Source organism: Anopheles coluzzii, chromosome 2, assembly GCF_943734685.1.
Source record: "Anopheles coluzzii chromosome 2, AcolN3, whole genome shotgun sequence".
NCBI classification, from domain to species: Eukaryota; Metazoa; Arthropoda; class Insecta; order Diptera; family Culicidae; genus Anopheles; species Anopheles coluzzii.
Window position 1 is genome coordinate 102,671,791 of NC_064670.1, and position 15,691 is coordinate 102,687,481.

The following is a 15,691-nucleotide window of genomic DNA, read 5'->3' on the forward strand; positions in this document are numbered from 1 at the left end:
TAAGTCGTTTTAGGCCGTCTACAAGGACAAAAGAGTCGTGGTAGGCCCGAATTGAGGTGGCAAGATGGCTTGGAGGCGTTCGCCATTGGGGTCGGGATAACGGAATGGTTTCGGACCTCATCCCTAGTTTATTCTGATTCAAAAACTGTACCTGTACCTTTCTCAATCAATGAACGACTTACAGACTTGTTCTGTACAGTACCTACTTCGACCCAGTAAGTGCTGAGTAGCAGTTGTTTCAATCCATTTATCAAACAAAACGCGTGCCATTCTACGATCAAAGTTCTAATCAGCGAAATTCGTTTCAAATGCCCTACTCACAGCTCTGCTCATGATAGCTAATCAATCAGGTTCATCCTTCAACCATCACTCACCTATCTCTTCACCAAACAAAACAGCACACTTAAGCTCTAATGGAGGTAAAAATCAATTATTACCTAAACTGAGCAGAATTTATGCCCCGCCAGTACTTTTCTTTCATCTCGTTTAAGGTACTTGAAGAAGAATAAATAACTTAATATCATGTTAGCGGAGGCTGATTGGCAGTGTGCGGGATTGATTCAAAAATTGATTTAAATACGATAAAGCAACTCACATTCTTCTTTCATAATTCCGGCCAAAGTGCCCGCATTTGCCCACTCTCTCTCCCACTCCTCTCGCTTTGTGTATGGAGCATTAAGCGTAGCGTGTTTAGAGAATTTCGCTTACTCAATGCTTTCGAGACAGCCGAGAAGCAGGTGAAAGCTTTTGGGCCCTCGTTCCCTAACCACCCAGGAAAAAAACGGCCTGATGTTGTGATTGGTATGAATTCTCGGCAGAAAAGATGATTGAGATCAGCTCGCCCAACCCAACCCAATGAAGCAGAAATGGGGCAAGCAGCACCGTTTGGGATTGGCATCGAATGCTGAGCTTACCGAAATCAAAACACACACCAACACAAAAAGACACACACAACCACGAAATAAAAAAGCTCCCGCCAATGCTTTGTTTCTCGCTCGGGTCGCTCGGGTGTATGGCACGGTTGAAGAGTTTTCACCAATCACCATACCACCAAGTGGACCAAGCGGATCGAGAGCGGGGGGGTGTGGGAGGAACGAGTGTGGAATGGAAAGATAATGAAAATGTATATTTCCACTCGATTGCTACTGACGTCCGTGTGCCTCCCGTCCCGACGTCGGGCTGATCCTTACAACTCGGCTCGTCCCGTACTCCCCAGATCCCAAGGTCCCCGAGTCTCACGAGTACAAATGCTGGAAGTAAATTTTGTGTTCCAATACCGATGAAGAGCATGAGAAGAAGAGAGTAAAGAGAGCGGGAGAGAGAGAGGGAGAGAACAGGATAAACAGTGTGCACATGAGTGATCCGTATTTTTCCTCCAATTTTTTGCATCCCTGCTCTCCCCCCTTTTAGTCCCACCTTTGGTTCGTTCATCTCGCTGTCATGTGAAGAAGGCATCTACCTCCTGTGGCTTTCTTCCCCTTTTCCATTTCGTTGTTATCAATGTTCCCTCCGCGCCCCCAGTGCTGCTGCTTCCCGATTCGTGGCCATTTTTCAACACGATTTACCGAATTCCAAGTAGCGATACATTCAGAAGAGAGAGAGAGAGAGAGAGCGAGAGAAAGAGTGATACTGCCCCCTGACTTTCTCCCGGTGAACCGTCATGGTTCGGTTCAGTTGAGTTTGTTCGCTGGTTGATAAATAAACATTCGCGACATTAAGTACACCGGGTGGCAACCGGGCTCACGAAGGCACTGTAAGCAGCAGTAAGAATGGGACAAAAGCAAAAGGAAGCACACCAAGACTCATCGCGGCAGTTTGGAGAGAGTTTAGCTGACGGTGGTCCGAGGTAAACCGAAAGCACAGCACCAGCACCACATGACTTTAGCCCTTTAGATGGCTGTCGTACCGGTTTGGTTTCGGGGTACCGAGGGGAAATTGTTTTTCACCGCTTGTCGAACGGTTGTCCAGCTTGCCCCGGCAGACCTTCACGATGGTAACCCTTCCGGGAATGCGCTCCTGTGCAGGAAATGGAGCAGTTCAAGGGGAAGGCAAGAACACGTTGTGTGTGTTCAGAGTCGTTCGTTCGGTTTTAGCCCGTGCGCTGCAGTTCACAATCCCGACGTAACCGGAAATGAAAATAAAACTCCCAAACCCCCCCCCCCCCCCCTCAGTGAAATGCACACAAGCGTACACGCTGGCAAAGCGAACAAACACACACACACACACACACGCGGCGACGACGATAGGCGACCCACCTTGGGAGACGATGTCAAGAAAAGCAGAACCCAAAGTTCCCGGTGCGCCAGTTTGCAAGTGAAGTTTAAATTACCTTGACAGATGCTGTCACCGTGGATGTTTCGCTGAAGTACAGCTGATGACCGGAAGCCTTCCCGCACCAGGACCCGCCGGTGAATGGGCGTCCCAGTTCGCTGAGCTGTGAGGGAGAGAAGGGGGAAAGAAAATAGATAAAGAGTTTAATACGAGTGTTTGGCAGAGTTTCCGCCATTCTGAAGGGAAGGGGAACAGTTGCTACTGAAAGCAAAAAAAACGCGCCTTAGCAGCAGGTTGATCGTGTTTTATTGAATTTTGGGAGAGGGAAAAGAGAAAGAGCGATAGAAAGCAAGGGAACGATCGAATGTACCCTATGTTACGTTACTGTCAGACATTGATTGATGCATGGGCACACGTTTTGGGGAAATTTATTTGCCCGTTTCATGGAACAGAAAAAAGCAACCGATTGGAACCGGGGAAAAAACGGATTCGGTAACGAACAAACGCTACCCAGCATTGGAGTCATCTTCGGCAGTTTGATTGTATGAGTGACAGGCGCTGGAGCAAAACACATCCCGAGCGGTCAGGGGCACCATGATTGAGGGACGATGCATATGACATGGGGATGTTGCGTTTCTGTGGCAGTGGGGGGTCTTCTGTTTTATGTAAATTCGTTGAACAATCGAATCATGAATTATACCCGATTAGTTCTGGGCAAGGACAGTCAAATGCTAACAAGCAAAATGAAACTGCAATTCCAGCGTTTGTTTCAAACTTGCCAGCTCCATAAATTGCGCCACACCAGCCACACACTAACTCAGCTGCTCACTCGAACCACTAATCCAGCGTAATAGTATCGTTGCCTTCTCCAAAAATCAACCAAGTCCGCTTAAATCCTATTTCTATTGCCTACAGAGGGAGCAAAACGAGCCAAACAAACCACAGGTCCCGCTGTCTGGACGGTGGGCGCATCTGTGGCTGCTCCGATTTTCTCGCTGCCAGCATTATGCCAAGGAAGAGCAAGGAAAAAAACATTGATAGGCTAGTCGGCAGGTCTGTCGGGGTTGGATCGGTCCGGAGTGGGTCGGTCCGTTTTTGGCCCGGCCCGGCTAAACAAACTTCACAAGAGTTAAGCCGTCTGCGAATGTGAGTAGTAGTCTCCTTTTTATCAGGATCAGGCTTAAGGAAGGAAAGGAAAACACTTGCGCAAGGGAAGTGGCCTGGAAGGAGGGCAGCCGTAGGTTCTGCAGCTCCCCCAGCCCGCTCGGACGCAAACGAATGTAAGCAATAACATGTAAAACTTTCCTCCGTTGGCAATTGCAATTGGTTCGAGTGATGCTTGGGCTTAGGTAGTTCCGGGGGTGTATGTATGTGTGTGTGTGTGCCGTGGCACTGTGTTGGCAAAGCGTTACACTCGAGCGTGCACTGTCGAGCACGAAAGTTTTGTCAGCTGGCGATAAGGCTGAGCGACGACTGGCTGCAGTGTCGGATGAACGATTGGCCCTCGGTCCGGATTGGTCCGGCACTTTGCTGCACCGGAGTGCGCGTACTTTTTGGCATCGATACAGTCCGCTTGTGTGTGTGTGTGTGTGCCGGAGTACTTACGAAGCTAATTGAGTTGTCAGCTACATGTCTGGTTTGAGGCGATGAGAGCAGAGAGAGTGGGAGGGAGAGAGAAAGCTGAGCTTGAAAGTTTTAATCTACTGCTGCAAACAAAACGCCGCTTTACCGTGTGCATCAATTTATGGAGTTGATAAGTTTAAATCTCCTGCTAAGAAGTGTGCTATTGTAAACCATGATAAATGGGGCAAGCTTTTGCCAGCTGTAACGTTGGATCCAAGGGGTAAGTTATGTTTTAATTTGGAAGTTTAGTTCCTCTACCCTTAAATGTGTTTGACGACATTTAGAGATTAGCAAATAATGGAAGTTCTATATTATGAAGTTTTGTATGAAAATTCGTATTCCAAAATATCCCAATAATGTCATTCTAAGCGCAACCTTTCACTCTTACCTGCATAAAGCCTTCCGGACAGCCTGGCAAATCGCCGCCGCTGGTAAGGCTCGCGTCACTAGAATCCATGTCCGGGTCGATCAGCCCTTCGTCGAACCGGCCGACGGTGAATTTGTCGAATATGATCTGCAAAGGAAGGAAATCAAAGCAACAAATTTTAGTTTGTTTTGTCCGCAAAAGAAACATTTCACAATCGACACATGTTTCATGAGGAGCCATATCCCTTTTATTATCATTTTATCCAGGCTCCCGTTTGCAAAAACGTTCCCAAGCAAAACAATCGCCTTCGGTGTGTGCCAGTTAGCATGCCGTAGCAACTGTGTGCGATGCGAGCGATGAAATTTCTGCGTGTCAGAAGCATCTCCGAAGAATGTCAGATTAATTTATGCCCTTAGCCCCCAACACAGTCACAGCCCCCTCATCATGTTCCTGCAAGACAAGGAAACAGTTCCAGCCAAGGAAGATTGTCAGTACAAGGTGGTTCCATGTCCTGGTACGAGCACAAACGAGCTTTGGCGGTGGCAGTGGGAAAGCAGCACGTTTAATCTTTTCATCGTACATATCTTAAAAGGATCTTCAATCAATGGACCTCGCCGTACTGCGTGCTGTTGTTGCTGGGCGGTTTTGGAATAATAAAGCAAAACACACACACAGGGCACGTGTGTGCCAGTGCTCCGGATGCGTCTTGGTCTTGTGTGAATGGTGAAACCCGCACCTGTCAATACATTGCGAACGTTATTGGGGAAGGTGTACATGACAAGAAAGGTCCACCATCTCATAGAGCGTGTGTGTGTGAGAGAGAGAAGAAGATAAAGGGCTTTGTTTTTCTTGTGCTTTTGCTTTTATATATCTTCTTTTCCCATGTCCCAGCGTCTTTGTAGGCCAAGGCTCGTCAAATTAAATCTGACTTCTAAAAAACAAAGGGAAATGGCAAACAGGGAAAACACTGAACTCCTTTGTCTCTCTCTCTCTCTCTCTCTCTCTCTCTCTCTCTCTCTCTCTCTCTCTCTCTCTCTCTCTCGATGTATGTTTGTGTGTTGAGTACGGGTTGCAACACTGTGATTAGGGCTCAATCCTCAGACCGCCCAGCTCAACAATGGCCCGGCTTTACGAGGGCACAGTTGTTGATAAAACAAAAACGTTAGCTTTTCTTGCCCGTTGACGAGTTCCTCGAAGGACTTTCCTTCCTTGCTGACGGATGCAATGTCCCGATGTTCATCATCGTGAGCTGCGGAGTATGAAAGGAAAACAGTACCCATTCTTGTGCTACAGCGCGATAAGCTTACTTTGCGGCTGGCTGGGGAGGCTTTTTTCCCACGCTGGAAAGAAAGTTACGCTCTGTGTGGCATCGAACTCACTGCCCCGCATACATTCGTGTGCACAATAAAAAACAAAAAGAAAAACCCCCCCGAACAAGAAAGACAAGTTGAAGGAAATAAAACTGTCAACCGAAGCTCTGCTGGGCCGTGTGGGTAGTGGGTGTAGAAAAACGCTTAAGCGCCATCGGTTATCCGACCCTCTGCATTCCCTCCCAAAAACAACCCCAATCCCACAGCAAAACCTTCAACGCATGAAGGACAAAAACCCGGGCACCATTTGACCCAACGAATCCTTCTCCACTGACCGGCCACTGAGCTGTCAGGGCAAGCGGTTGGGCCGTATCATCATTAACTTCCCTCCCAGCCGCCTTGGAAGAAACCAGAACAGAGCGCAAAGCAGTGGCACAAGATGCTGGTCCCACACCAGCCCTCACAGGGAACGTCTCAACGTCCCGTCCTTGCGGAAATAACAGAGGGCAACTAATTTTGTACCCCAAACTGTCCATGCTGAAAGAAAGCAGCAGCACTAGCAGCCGTCACTCAATGGTTTGAGCGTGATGATTTTCCTTAGTTTTTGCACCACTGGGACCGGAGCATGGGAAGCAGGCACAAAAAGCAGGTCAACGAGCGAGCAAAGCGAGGCGCCGGCGAAACAATGGCAAGGCTGGTGCAGATAGTGGAAGATTATTATAAGACGATCGTGTTGCTTTAGGCATGGGACGCACCTTTTGGGTGTGGTGGGCTCGTACAAAACAGGGAAAGTTGATTAGAGGTAGATCGTAATAGGAACGGTGGACATTCTCTCGTGCCCATCGGGCTAACTTTCTATTCCCTTTAGGAGCATCCCCGCTCGGAGCGAAGACTTCCCCCTGTTCGCCTTGCCTTACGCCTATTGTTTTGTTCGGAGCGTGCACGTGCCTTTGGAGTTGGAGACAGTAAACCAGTAGGCAGTAAAAACACAGCACACAGGAGAAAGAAAAAATGCACCCTCCCAGAGACGTTATTATTAAAATCCCTTAAAAAGAGAATGGCCAGAGTTTGCCACACCACGCCACGCCAGGTCGAAGGGAACACTCACTCATTCATGAAGCTTCCTCGGGCCTTCGAATTCCTGGAACTGCTGAACCGTCTTGAGCGTCTTGGCTTCGCGATGGTGTTGTGGTGTGCTATTTCCGTACCATGGTTTGACTCCTGTTTTGCCTATTCTTACCGACACGAAGGAAGCGGTACCGAGCAAATACACACTCGAGATGAATGAACGATTCACCCCCAACTGCCAACCCAGCTTGGTGCTGAGGGCATCCTTACAGCAACACTCCAAACAAAACACAACAAACCCCCGTGCGAACAAACAAACAAAGGCCAGCAGCTTCCCCAAGCAGGCATACACATACACAAATTCTACAACAGCGTAATAAAACAACAAAGGCGGCGTTGGGTTTTTTTGAGGAAAAGTTGGCCCTGGAAAAACGGCACTGTGAGCAGGCACTCCTCCCCGTTAGGTCATTTGGGATGTTTTTTTTTGACACGGGAACAGAAGCGCCATCTGGTAGCACATGGTAGCTGGTTTGTATTTGTTTATTTCGCAAGGCACAGAACGGAGGCTTTCGGAATGTTAGACATCATCTTAAAACATTAGTAATAACGTCCAAAGGACCAAAAAACTGTGATGAGTTGCACCTGAGCCCTCTGCCCCAAAAAATATACATAAATCCAACCGAGAACTGCGCAGCAGCTGAGCTGAACTGAACAGTAATTAATTAAGCGCAAGTAACGGGTAAGTGTTTGCTCGCGTGCCAACCACCGAACCACTCAACCGTTCCGGGGTCACGTTCACCGCTGTCAGCAGGGTTAAAATGGGACAGTTTAGGCAAGGTTGTTTCACCCCCAAGCACCAAGCAACAATACAGCACTATGGCCGGGGTTCATAAAACATTGCCCCGAAATTCCGAAACACTGAACGCCTCCCTGACTCTGATTAATGAGCGACAGCGCACAAAGTGTCACATGCCGTGGGGAGACGGGCAACTCTCACCTTCACCATTGGACGGTGGATAGTTTCTTCGATGATGTAACCGAATAGTCGTACCGTCGTCACCAGTGCCGTTGTTGTTGTTGCTGACCGAATGCTGACTGTTTGTTTGAATGGTGAATGTTGATTTCGTCCGCCCAACTATTACCGATGATCACGAGCGAAGGAAAAGAAATCACGGAGCGAGCGAGCGAGCGGGAAGGACATTATTTATCATCCACATTGCGTGCCAGTCCCTAGCCCGGTCGCGTGGGTAGTGTTCGTAATCTTCCTTCTGATATTAGTGCACAAACACACACACGTACATACACACAGTTCAGTCCAAAGCTTTTGATGCTAAACGTTTGTGGCAGATACTTAGCGATAATGAGTGCAGCACGCGTTTCATCAGCTAATTAGCTAAATTTAGATAAATAGACACAGACTAGAAGGGTCGAGCAAACGGTGTTGCGACACTCTCTGGGTTGGGTAAAACGGGAACGGGTTTACCGAAAGGGGCGTGTTGAGAAGAAAAATGAGTGTCAAAGTTGTTAGTGCTGACCCATTGTTACCTTTTTTGCCGAGGGTCGTGCTGGGCCTGATTGTCCAAGGGTTTTTGATAAATTAGCACCTAATCCTAGCAGACGGCTAACTTTTCAATGAATGTGTTTCTTTTTTTTCGGGACGTTAAAAAGCGTTATTGGGTGTACGAGGAGTATTTCTTTGCTTTGAAAATTAGTTTACTATTAATTAATAAAATGTATGAAGAATTTGAAAAAAAAACAACTTTTTAGATTTAGCAAGAAACTCACGTATAGTTGACGCTTAAAAGAAATATGTTTTTTTTTGGTTATATATTCGTGTCACCTTTTACCTTCCAGAGGGCGCTACCATACCATAGTATCTTAGTACTGGAAATCATTTATCTTTCATTACTGTCTTTACAGTGGTTGTCACCAAATTTTGGCTTTAATCCACTAATTTTTGTCTTTAAGGCAACAATTCTTGACAACGTGTCACAATTGTTGACTTTTAGTCAATTGCTTTATTTACAATTTTTAACGTAATGTCTTAAACTGTGTACAGTATACGCTCGGTAATCCGCACCTTTTTCTTCCGCACGCTTGATAATCCGCAACGAAAGATAAATATCTTTCTTTTTTTTTAAATTACAAGGCTTCTATGTAAAACACGAAAATGTATGATATATTGACGGTTTTTATAGAGTTCTCATAGCTGTGCTTGACTCATTCTTATGTGAAATCAACTTTTTATGATGAGCATTGGACTCTACGGCCCGGTTTTGGACAGACTCATTGAAAATTCCCATTGGATTTATCCAAAAAGGATGCTATAGAGTCCAGTTCCTTTCACATAAAGTTCATTTTGTTTAAGAAACAGTCTTGAAAGTATCCCACTTTAAAGTCTTGAAAGCACGAGAACCACTGAAAAACACTGTTTAATTAACTCATGAACCAAGGCAAACATGAGAAGTTTAAAAAAGCACCTCAAAACGTCATTCGATAATCCGCACTCAATCAAGTGTGGATTACCGATGGTATACTGTATTCCAAAATGATTGAATTTAATTTAAGTGCTAAATTAAGCCGGTCTTGTGGTACAGTCGTCAACGTCTTAACAACATGCCCGTCATGGGTTCAAGCCCTGAATGGATAGTGCCGCCATGTATAGGACTGACTATCCTGCTATGGGAGGAATCAATAAGTCACTGAAAGCCAAGCCCACAAGTAGTGCTCACACAGCTCACCTTGACCGGAAACGGACAAAGAAGAAGAAGTAGCAGATTAATATGATCATTGATGTAGTTTAAAATATAACAATTGTTATGCCAATTTTGGAAGTTTGAATGGAGTAAAGAAAGTTGCCTGTACTATGAGGTATAAACCATGACCCTAGAATTAGTTGAATTTCATTATCTTATTCACAACAAAGCAATAAAATTATATGACTTCTTTATTGTAATTGTGATATCAAATTTCAGTTGCAATAAATCTGCTCAAATAGCTTGCAATGAATTTGCTTCCTACATGATTCCTACAAGAGTAATTAAAATGTAGATAAACTGACAAAAATAGGTGCGTTAGAGCCAAAAAAGGATGCACATTTTCAAAAATTGATGCTTTAGAGCAGAGGTCTTCAAACTACGGTCCGCGGGCCGCTTGTGGCCCTCGAGAGTCTATTACACGGCCCGTGACGATTTTGTAAAGGTTAAAATGATTTGTTAATTATTGTGACTATTTTTAAAGAAAATGTAACTGTTGACCATGCTTAAATAAAAGGAAACTATATAAGTTTTGTATATTATGTTAGTATTTTCTCACAAAGACGAAATTTAAACGTTAGCACTAGCTACAGACAACGGAAAAATGGCCCTCAAAACCATTATATGTGAAGCAATGCCACCCGCGAACTGAAAAGTTTGTAGACCCCTGCTTTAGAGTAAACATTTGGCAGCAACGACTGTATTTAAAGGGAAACGCACATCATCTCACCAAACCGTCCTCTGAGTGGAATCCATCCCAACTATTCGCAGCACAAAATATCCCTTCATTTCTCAACACTTTTCATATTAAAATAGTTCCAAACTATGCTCATTACTAGCGCGCCTCTATTGTACTACGGAATGTTCTCGCTTAAATCGCTCGCACTTGCTAGGTTTTGCTGCTGGATGTTGGGTGAATGATAAGAATGCCACGATTGCCAGACACTGAATGATGCCCCAGTGCCAGTTATTTAATTAAGAGCCGTGCCAGTTACGGCCTGGCACGCACCGCCCAGGTATCGCAGGGAGCGATTTCAACCCGGGCGATTTGCGTAACCTGCCGATTGATTAGCAATTTAAATGCTGTCTATTCAGCGGGCCGAATTTACATATCATTCATTCCAAGGAATGAGCGTGGGCTATGTGCGCAAAACTCAGGGCGAGGGCGATAATGCCAAAAGACGGATTCACAGTCCCAGACCGCATCAGACCTTGATGTGTGCTTCATTTCGTTAGTCTCATCAACGCTGACGATAAGGTAGCGGGAAACAAAGCAGGATTTATTCGTTTCAATTGTTCTGGTTCAGCACATTGTTGTGTGCGCTGCTTTGAAGCTTCCCGCCTGGGGACGAAGGAGTTTGCCAAAGACGAACGAAAGTCGCGCTTGAAGACAGTGTCGTTCTTGATGTCCTTCTGGAAGGTCTGCGGGTCGCGTACGTTTCATTGTCTGTGTGTCTTTGATTCAGGAGACGCTAAAGGGTATCTCAGACCAGCGGGCATCATTCGGCACACTGATTGGCCACCGTTTGGAATGGAGCACACGACACACACACACAGAAAAGGTTCAACAAATCAACGACGGCGCTCTCTCTTTCTCGCTTCCCCATTTCAAGGAATGTTCACCGGAACTGGTTCACCACTCTATAAACGTCGTCTCACAAACTGGAACCGAAAACCGCTGGGTTGTCAGCAGAACAGCGTCAGCACATTGCTGACGCAAACGCACGCGAAGAAAGACACCATCGACACGGCACGAAAAGGAACTGCATTTAGAATTCACAGTGCCGCAATGCTGAAAAGATATCTTTCCCTTTTAACCTATCCGTTTGCTCCGGTTTGCTGTCAGCAGTACCTTTTTAGCCGGTCCGCGTACCACCCATTGGGCCGTGGCCACTTTCCCCCCATTTTCCCGTTCTTTCGGGCCAGGGGTTTTGAAAATCTTCATTATGGCAAATCGCACGATTCACACACAAAGCGAAATCGCTTTTATCTGCTGTTTGTTTAATGCTCGAAGCAGTACCCCGAAGCTCCACAAAAACTCTCCTTCTCTTGCTCCCCCCGCCCAATGCTCCACTGCCGCAGGAACTGAACGAAACGGCAGCGTGTACAGTTAAGGCGGAAGTGAAAGCATGCTGAGCAGCGTGTGCTCGTCGCCCCTTGCGCCACCACTTCAGGGAAGCTCTTGAAACAAATCATACGGCCGTTCCCGTACACTATGACCGCGCACGTGTATGTGTGTGTGTAATGGAGAGAGAGAAGCAACAACAAAAAAAAGACAAGGAAGAAGAACATTTCATCTCAAGTCTCGTGCAGTGGTGGATGCTGGATTTTGCTTTGCTTTTGGGGGGATGAAAGCAAACCCCGAATCGACTTCCGGTTCCGTGCAGGAATCGATATTAGTTTTTTTACGGAAACTGGAATCAAACGCTTTTCGGTTGGTTGTGCAAAGGTGAGGGCATCAAATTGGAATCGATATCGGTACAGCACATCATACCGATTGCTCATCAAGCCAGGGAAGTATTTGTGTTGAGCCTCTCTCGCTCACTCTGTGTGTGTGTGTGCTGGGGTTTTAGGATAAGGACGCAGTCGTCATCGTTGATTTTTTTGGCAGTCGCTTGAAGAGATGCTAGTTCACTTTGACGAAATAACGGCCGATGAGCTCTTTATATTGTTTGCCGCTCTTTACTGTTTGTTCGTGCGCAGGGCAGGAAGGCCCTGCAAGGCACGTGAGCTTTCAGTGTTAGTTGTAAAAGTACACATTATATCTAGCTTGTAGGCTACGTGCATAGATGGATTACTGTTTTTCTTATTTTTATTAGCGATAAAGACCTACTTAGTTCAGTTTTTATGTTTGCTTTTACTCTTACTTGTTTGTTATCTGAACAAAACTTTTTATAATTTAAAGTATAACCTAAAACACAGTTTTGCCACATGCAGCTTGTGTTAGTTGTTCTGTGATTTTCACAGCTTGTTATGGCGTGCAGTGCATTCAATGCGTGACCTCATAGAGTACCAGTTGCAAAAGCTTCTCATGGAACTCAAAACTGCTCTGGCACAATCACATAATAAATGAGGCAGCATGTACTGAATAGCTTAATTGCGTGTTGCAACGCTCAGAGAGTAAGGAAGCAAAAGAGCAAAATTCTGCAGCAAATCTGATTCATATGAATCCTATCCTATAACTTCTTCAGATATAGTTTAGATAAGTTTACATAAAAAACATTGCATTAAAGTTTGTCGTCTTAAGACGAACCATTTTTCTTACTTTTACAGCTTCCTGCAAACATCAATTTTCTTGGAATGCCATAAAACTTGCTTTCACTGCAAGTGTTTCTGAGATTCTCTTCCCGCCAACTGTCCATCCGTTTTAATCGTGAGGCAACACTTGCACTAACGATTTGCTGCTTCTAAACGTACCATTGTAAAAATAATATTTCATCCCTCCAGCAGATAAATTAGTGATGACCTCCGTGAGCTTGAGCTTGCCGCTTTCCCGCCACGTGGTTACAGCATCCCATCCCATCCCATCCACCGGCGTTGCAATGGCAAAACTTACCTGCACGATGTCACCCTGTTCGTGACCGGAAGCGGTAAACGTAAGATGGCAGAGAAATGGCAGCCGGTTCCACTGCGGTGGCGGTACCGTGAGCGTGTACGTTCGCCCTATATCACCGTAGTACGTCCGATTGCACACTGCCGTGGGAGAGAGAGAGAGAAAGAGGGAGAGAAAGAAAATAGTAGTGCGGTCAAGTAGAAACAGGTTGTATAAAAGTAAATGGCTGGTCACGACGAAAGGCTGTACCGGTGTAGGAAAATTATGTTGGCCACAAAGTAGAAAGCAAAAAAAACGAAAGAGAAAGAGAGCTATCAAAGCAAACACCCGAACACCCGGTGGCAGCGAAACTTTTCCTCGATCGATGGAGGCGCCAGGTAGCGCGTGAGCGATGGAGACGCCCGGTGGTTTGTAGAAAATAAAAACAACGCGCAGGCAACCAGAGCCAGAAACAACACGGCGGCATCGTGGTTGGAGAATTAAATTTAATTTCTTTAAATGAAATGAGCTAGTTTTCCGGTGGTAAATGTTGCGGGTCGACCACGCCAGAGGCACCAAATGAATTCAGCCAACGTGTTGAAGCGTCTAGCCGTGACGTAAATTAATTAGCGCTCGTTGCAAGGCGAATCCAAAGGGGTTTGCTTGTTGTAATTTTTTAATACCAATGGGGAAGAATTGTTTCTTTTCGAGTTAAATGTATAGAGCGAAAAAATACACATGTATTTTTATTAATTTAATGCTCAGCTTAGCCATGTTAGCCGTTTCTTCTTGGAATTAAAAACATATTAAACAAGCAAACATGAACAAAATGCTACAAAAAGAAACCAAAAAACACGAACACATTTGAGCTGCACATTCGTTTGATGGACTATACTGTTGTTTTAACTCAGTTGTGTTGTTGAATCACGTGCCATGCAACAAAACTTCCCAGTTTGTGATTTCTTACGCCGGAATGGCTAAGACACTTGTCCTGTGTGTCCGCTGCACATACGAAAAGAAATACAGTACACTGGTTGTTGTCAGTTTCTTGCGCTACCATAACCGTAGGCATTACGATGGACGACATGGTTTCTGTTGAAGTTACACGACTCGTTAGCAATACGCTTGAAACATTGCCAAAATCCTCGCTACACTTGAATTGCTGACTTGAATTTTACGTAGACATGTTTTTGTAGCAGTAACAAAAATTCTAGCTGGTCTTTAGACTCCTTTACGGCATAAAAAAATCAATGTTCTAGCTTAACTTAAATCAAAAATGTACAAATAACTCAAATCAAATGTATTTCACATATTTTTTTTTAATAATTGCAATTCCAAACGATCAGAAACTCACCTGTACACAGCTTCGGCTCGTCGCTTCCATCTCCACAATCATCTCGCCCGTCACAGTATTTGTCCAGCGGCACACAGCTGGCCCCGCCCTTGCACGGGTACTCGGAAATTTTGCACCCATAGCACACCCCCAGCAGCTTCAGGGCCAGCGCTGCCAGCAGCGAATACTGTATTGCTTTCATTATCATCTGGAAAAGAGAAAAAAACCCAAAATACAGAAACATTTACATATGGAACGATCAATGCAAGCTGAGAATAATAGCAGCAAACAATTGGAGTTTATCTTAAACCTAATTAAAATTCTAACTAGTTTTGAGATGAAAAAAAACTAGACAAAACCAATATAATTCAATTGGATCAGTTTAGGGCAGCGCTTCAAAATCAATAAACGCTGATTGACGTTGTTTTTTGAGAACCACAATTGTGTCAATTTTCTTCTACACCTCCCTACAGCTAACACTATTAACCAACGCCAACGATACACACACGCACATAACACACAAGCGTGACAAACACGAAATGCATTAGTTTGCATTCCCACACAGCAAAATCGGGGACCCATTTGGACTGAACATAATTAAATAAGCTCAAAACGCTCCCAAAAGGTTCTATTTACCCGTGCGTCTGCCCTGTGATCCGTGAGAAAACAAAGGCTGGGCGCCAACGCAACAACGCAAATTTGATTATGGATTATAATTATCTAGCTAAAATGATTATTTTTTGTTTGGAAATGACAAATTTATGTCCCTGCTTGTCTTGCTATTTTTTACGAGCTCTTTTGTTGTGGCGGTGGAGGGAAACAATTGTTTAATTTTAGCTTTTTCACCCTGCACCCGAGTGTGTGTGCGGTGGGATACAGGGATACAGGGAACGCAAATGCGCTCCACTAACCGGGCGATAATTATGCTGCCGAGCACCAAACACACTGACCGAGCGCGAGTTGCGAGTTGAATAAACATAGACATGCAATTAAAATATAAATTCGTCAAATAATGCACAAAATTAATGCCGATGCAAGCATACATCGCATCACATCGCAGCTCAGCGCATCGGCCGGCCCTCTTTCTCTCTCCCTCGCTTTGCTCTGAATTGTGTGGTTTCACCGCTTGCTGACAACAGACAACAGAGTCGGCAACAGTCAGTCCAGTTTGCCGGAAATGCACAAAGTCGTTCCCTGGTGGTACGCGCTTTTGTGACTCTCTGTATGTGTGTGTGTGTGTGGGTCTCTGTGTTATCAGGAAATTAGCTTTTCCCCGTAGCATTCTAACCCACGTCGCACAGACTTGACGCGTACGCGCGAAGTGCCCTTTCACGGGCAGCTCAGCATCCCGGCCCGGATCGTAAGGATTACTACTACCTGCGACGCTTTCCAACCACCACGTGTGTGCATGCGGGCTTTCTGTGTGTGTGT

General features: G+C 45.4%; 1 protein-coding gene across 1 annotated transcript in view; it reads right to left on the bottom strand.

Moving 5' to 3' along the window:
• The window catches only part of LOC120949462 (uncharacterized), a 111,113-nt gene that overhangs the window by 41,034 nt on the left and 54,388 nt on the right, over positions 1–15,691 (bottom strand). The window contains exons 4-7 of the mRNA XM_040366775.2: positions 14,282–14,468; positions 12,952–13,088; positions 4,283–4,408; positions 2,330–2,434 (exon numbers count right to left, since the gene is read on the bottom strand). Coding sequence (XP_040222709.2) covers positions 2,330–2,434; positions 4,283–4,408; positions 12,952–13,088; positions 14,282–14,468 — 555 coding nt within the window. The remainder of the gene's footprint in view (positions 1–2,329; positions 2,435–4,282; positions 4,409–12,951; positions 13,089–14,281; positions 14,469–15,691) is intronic.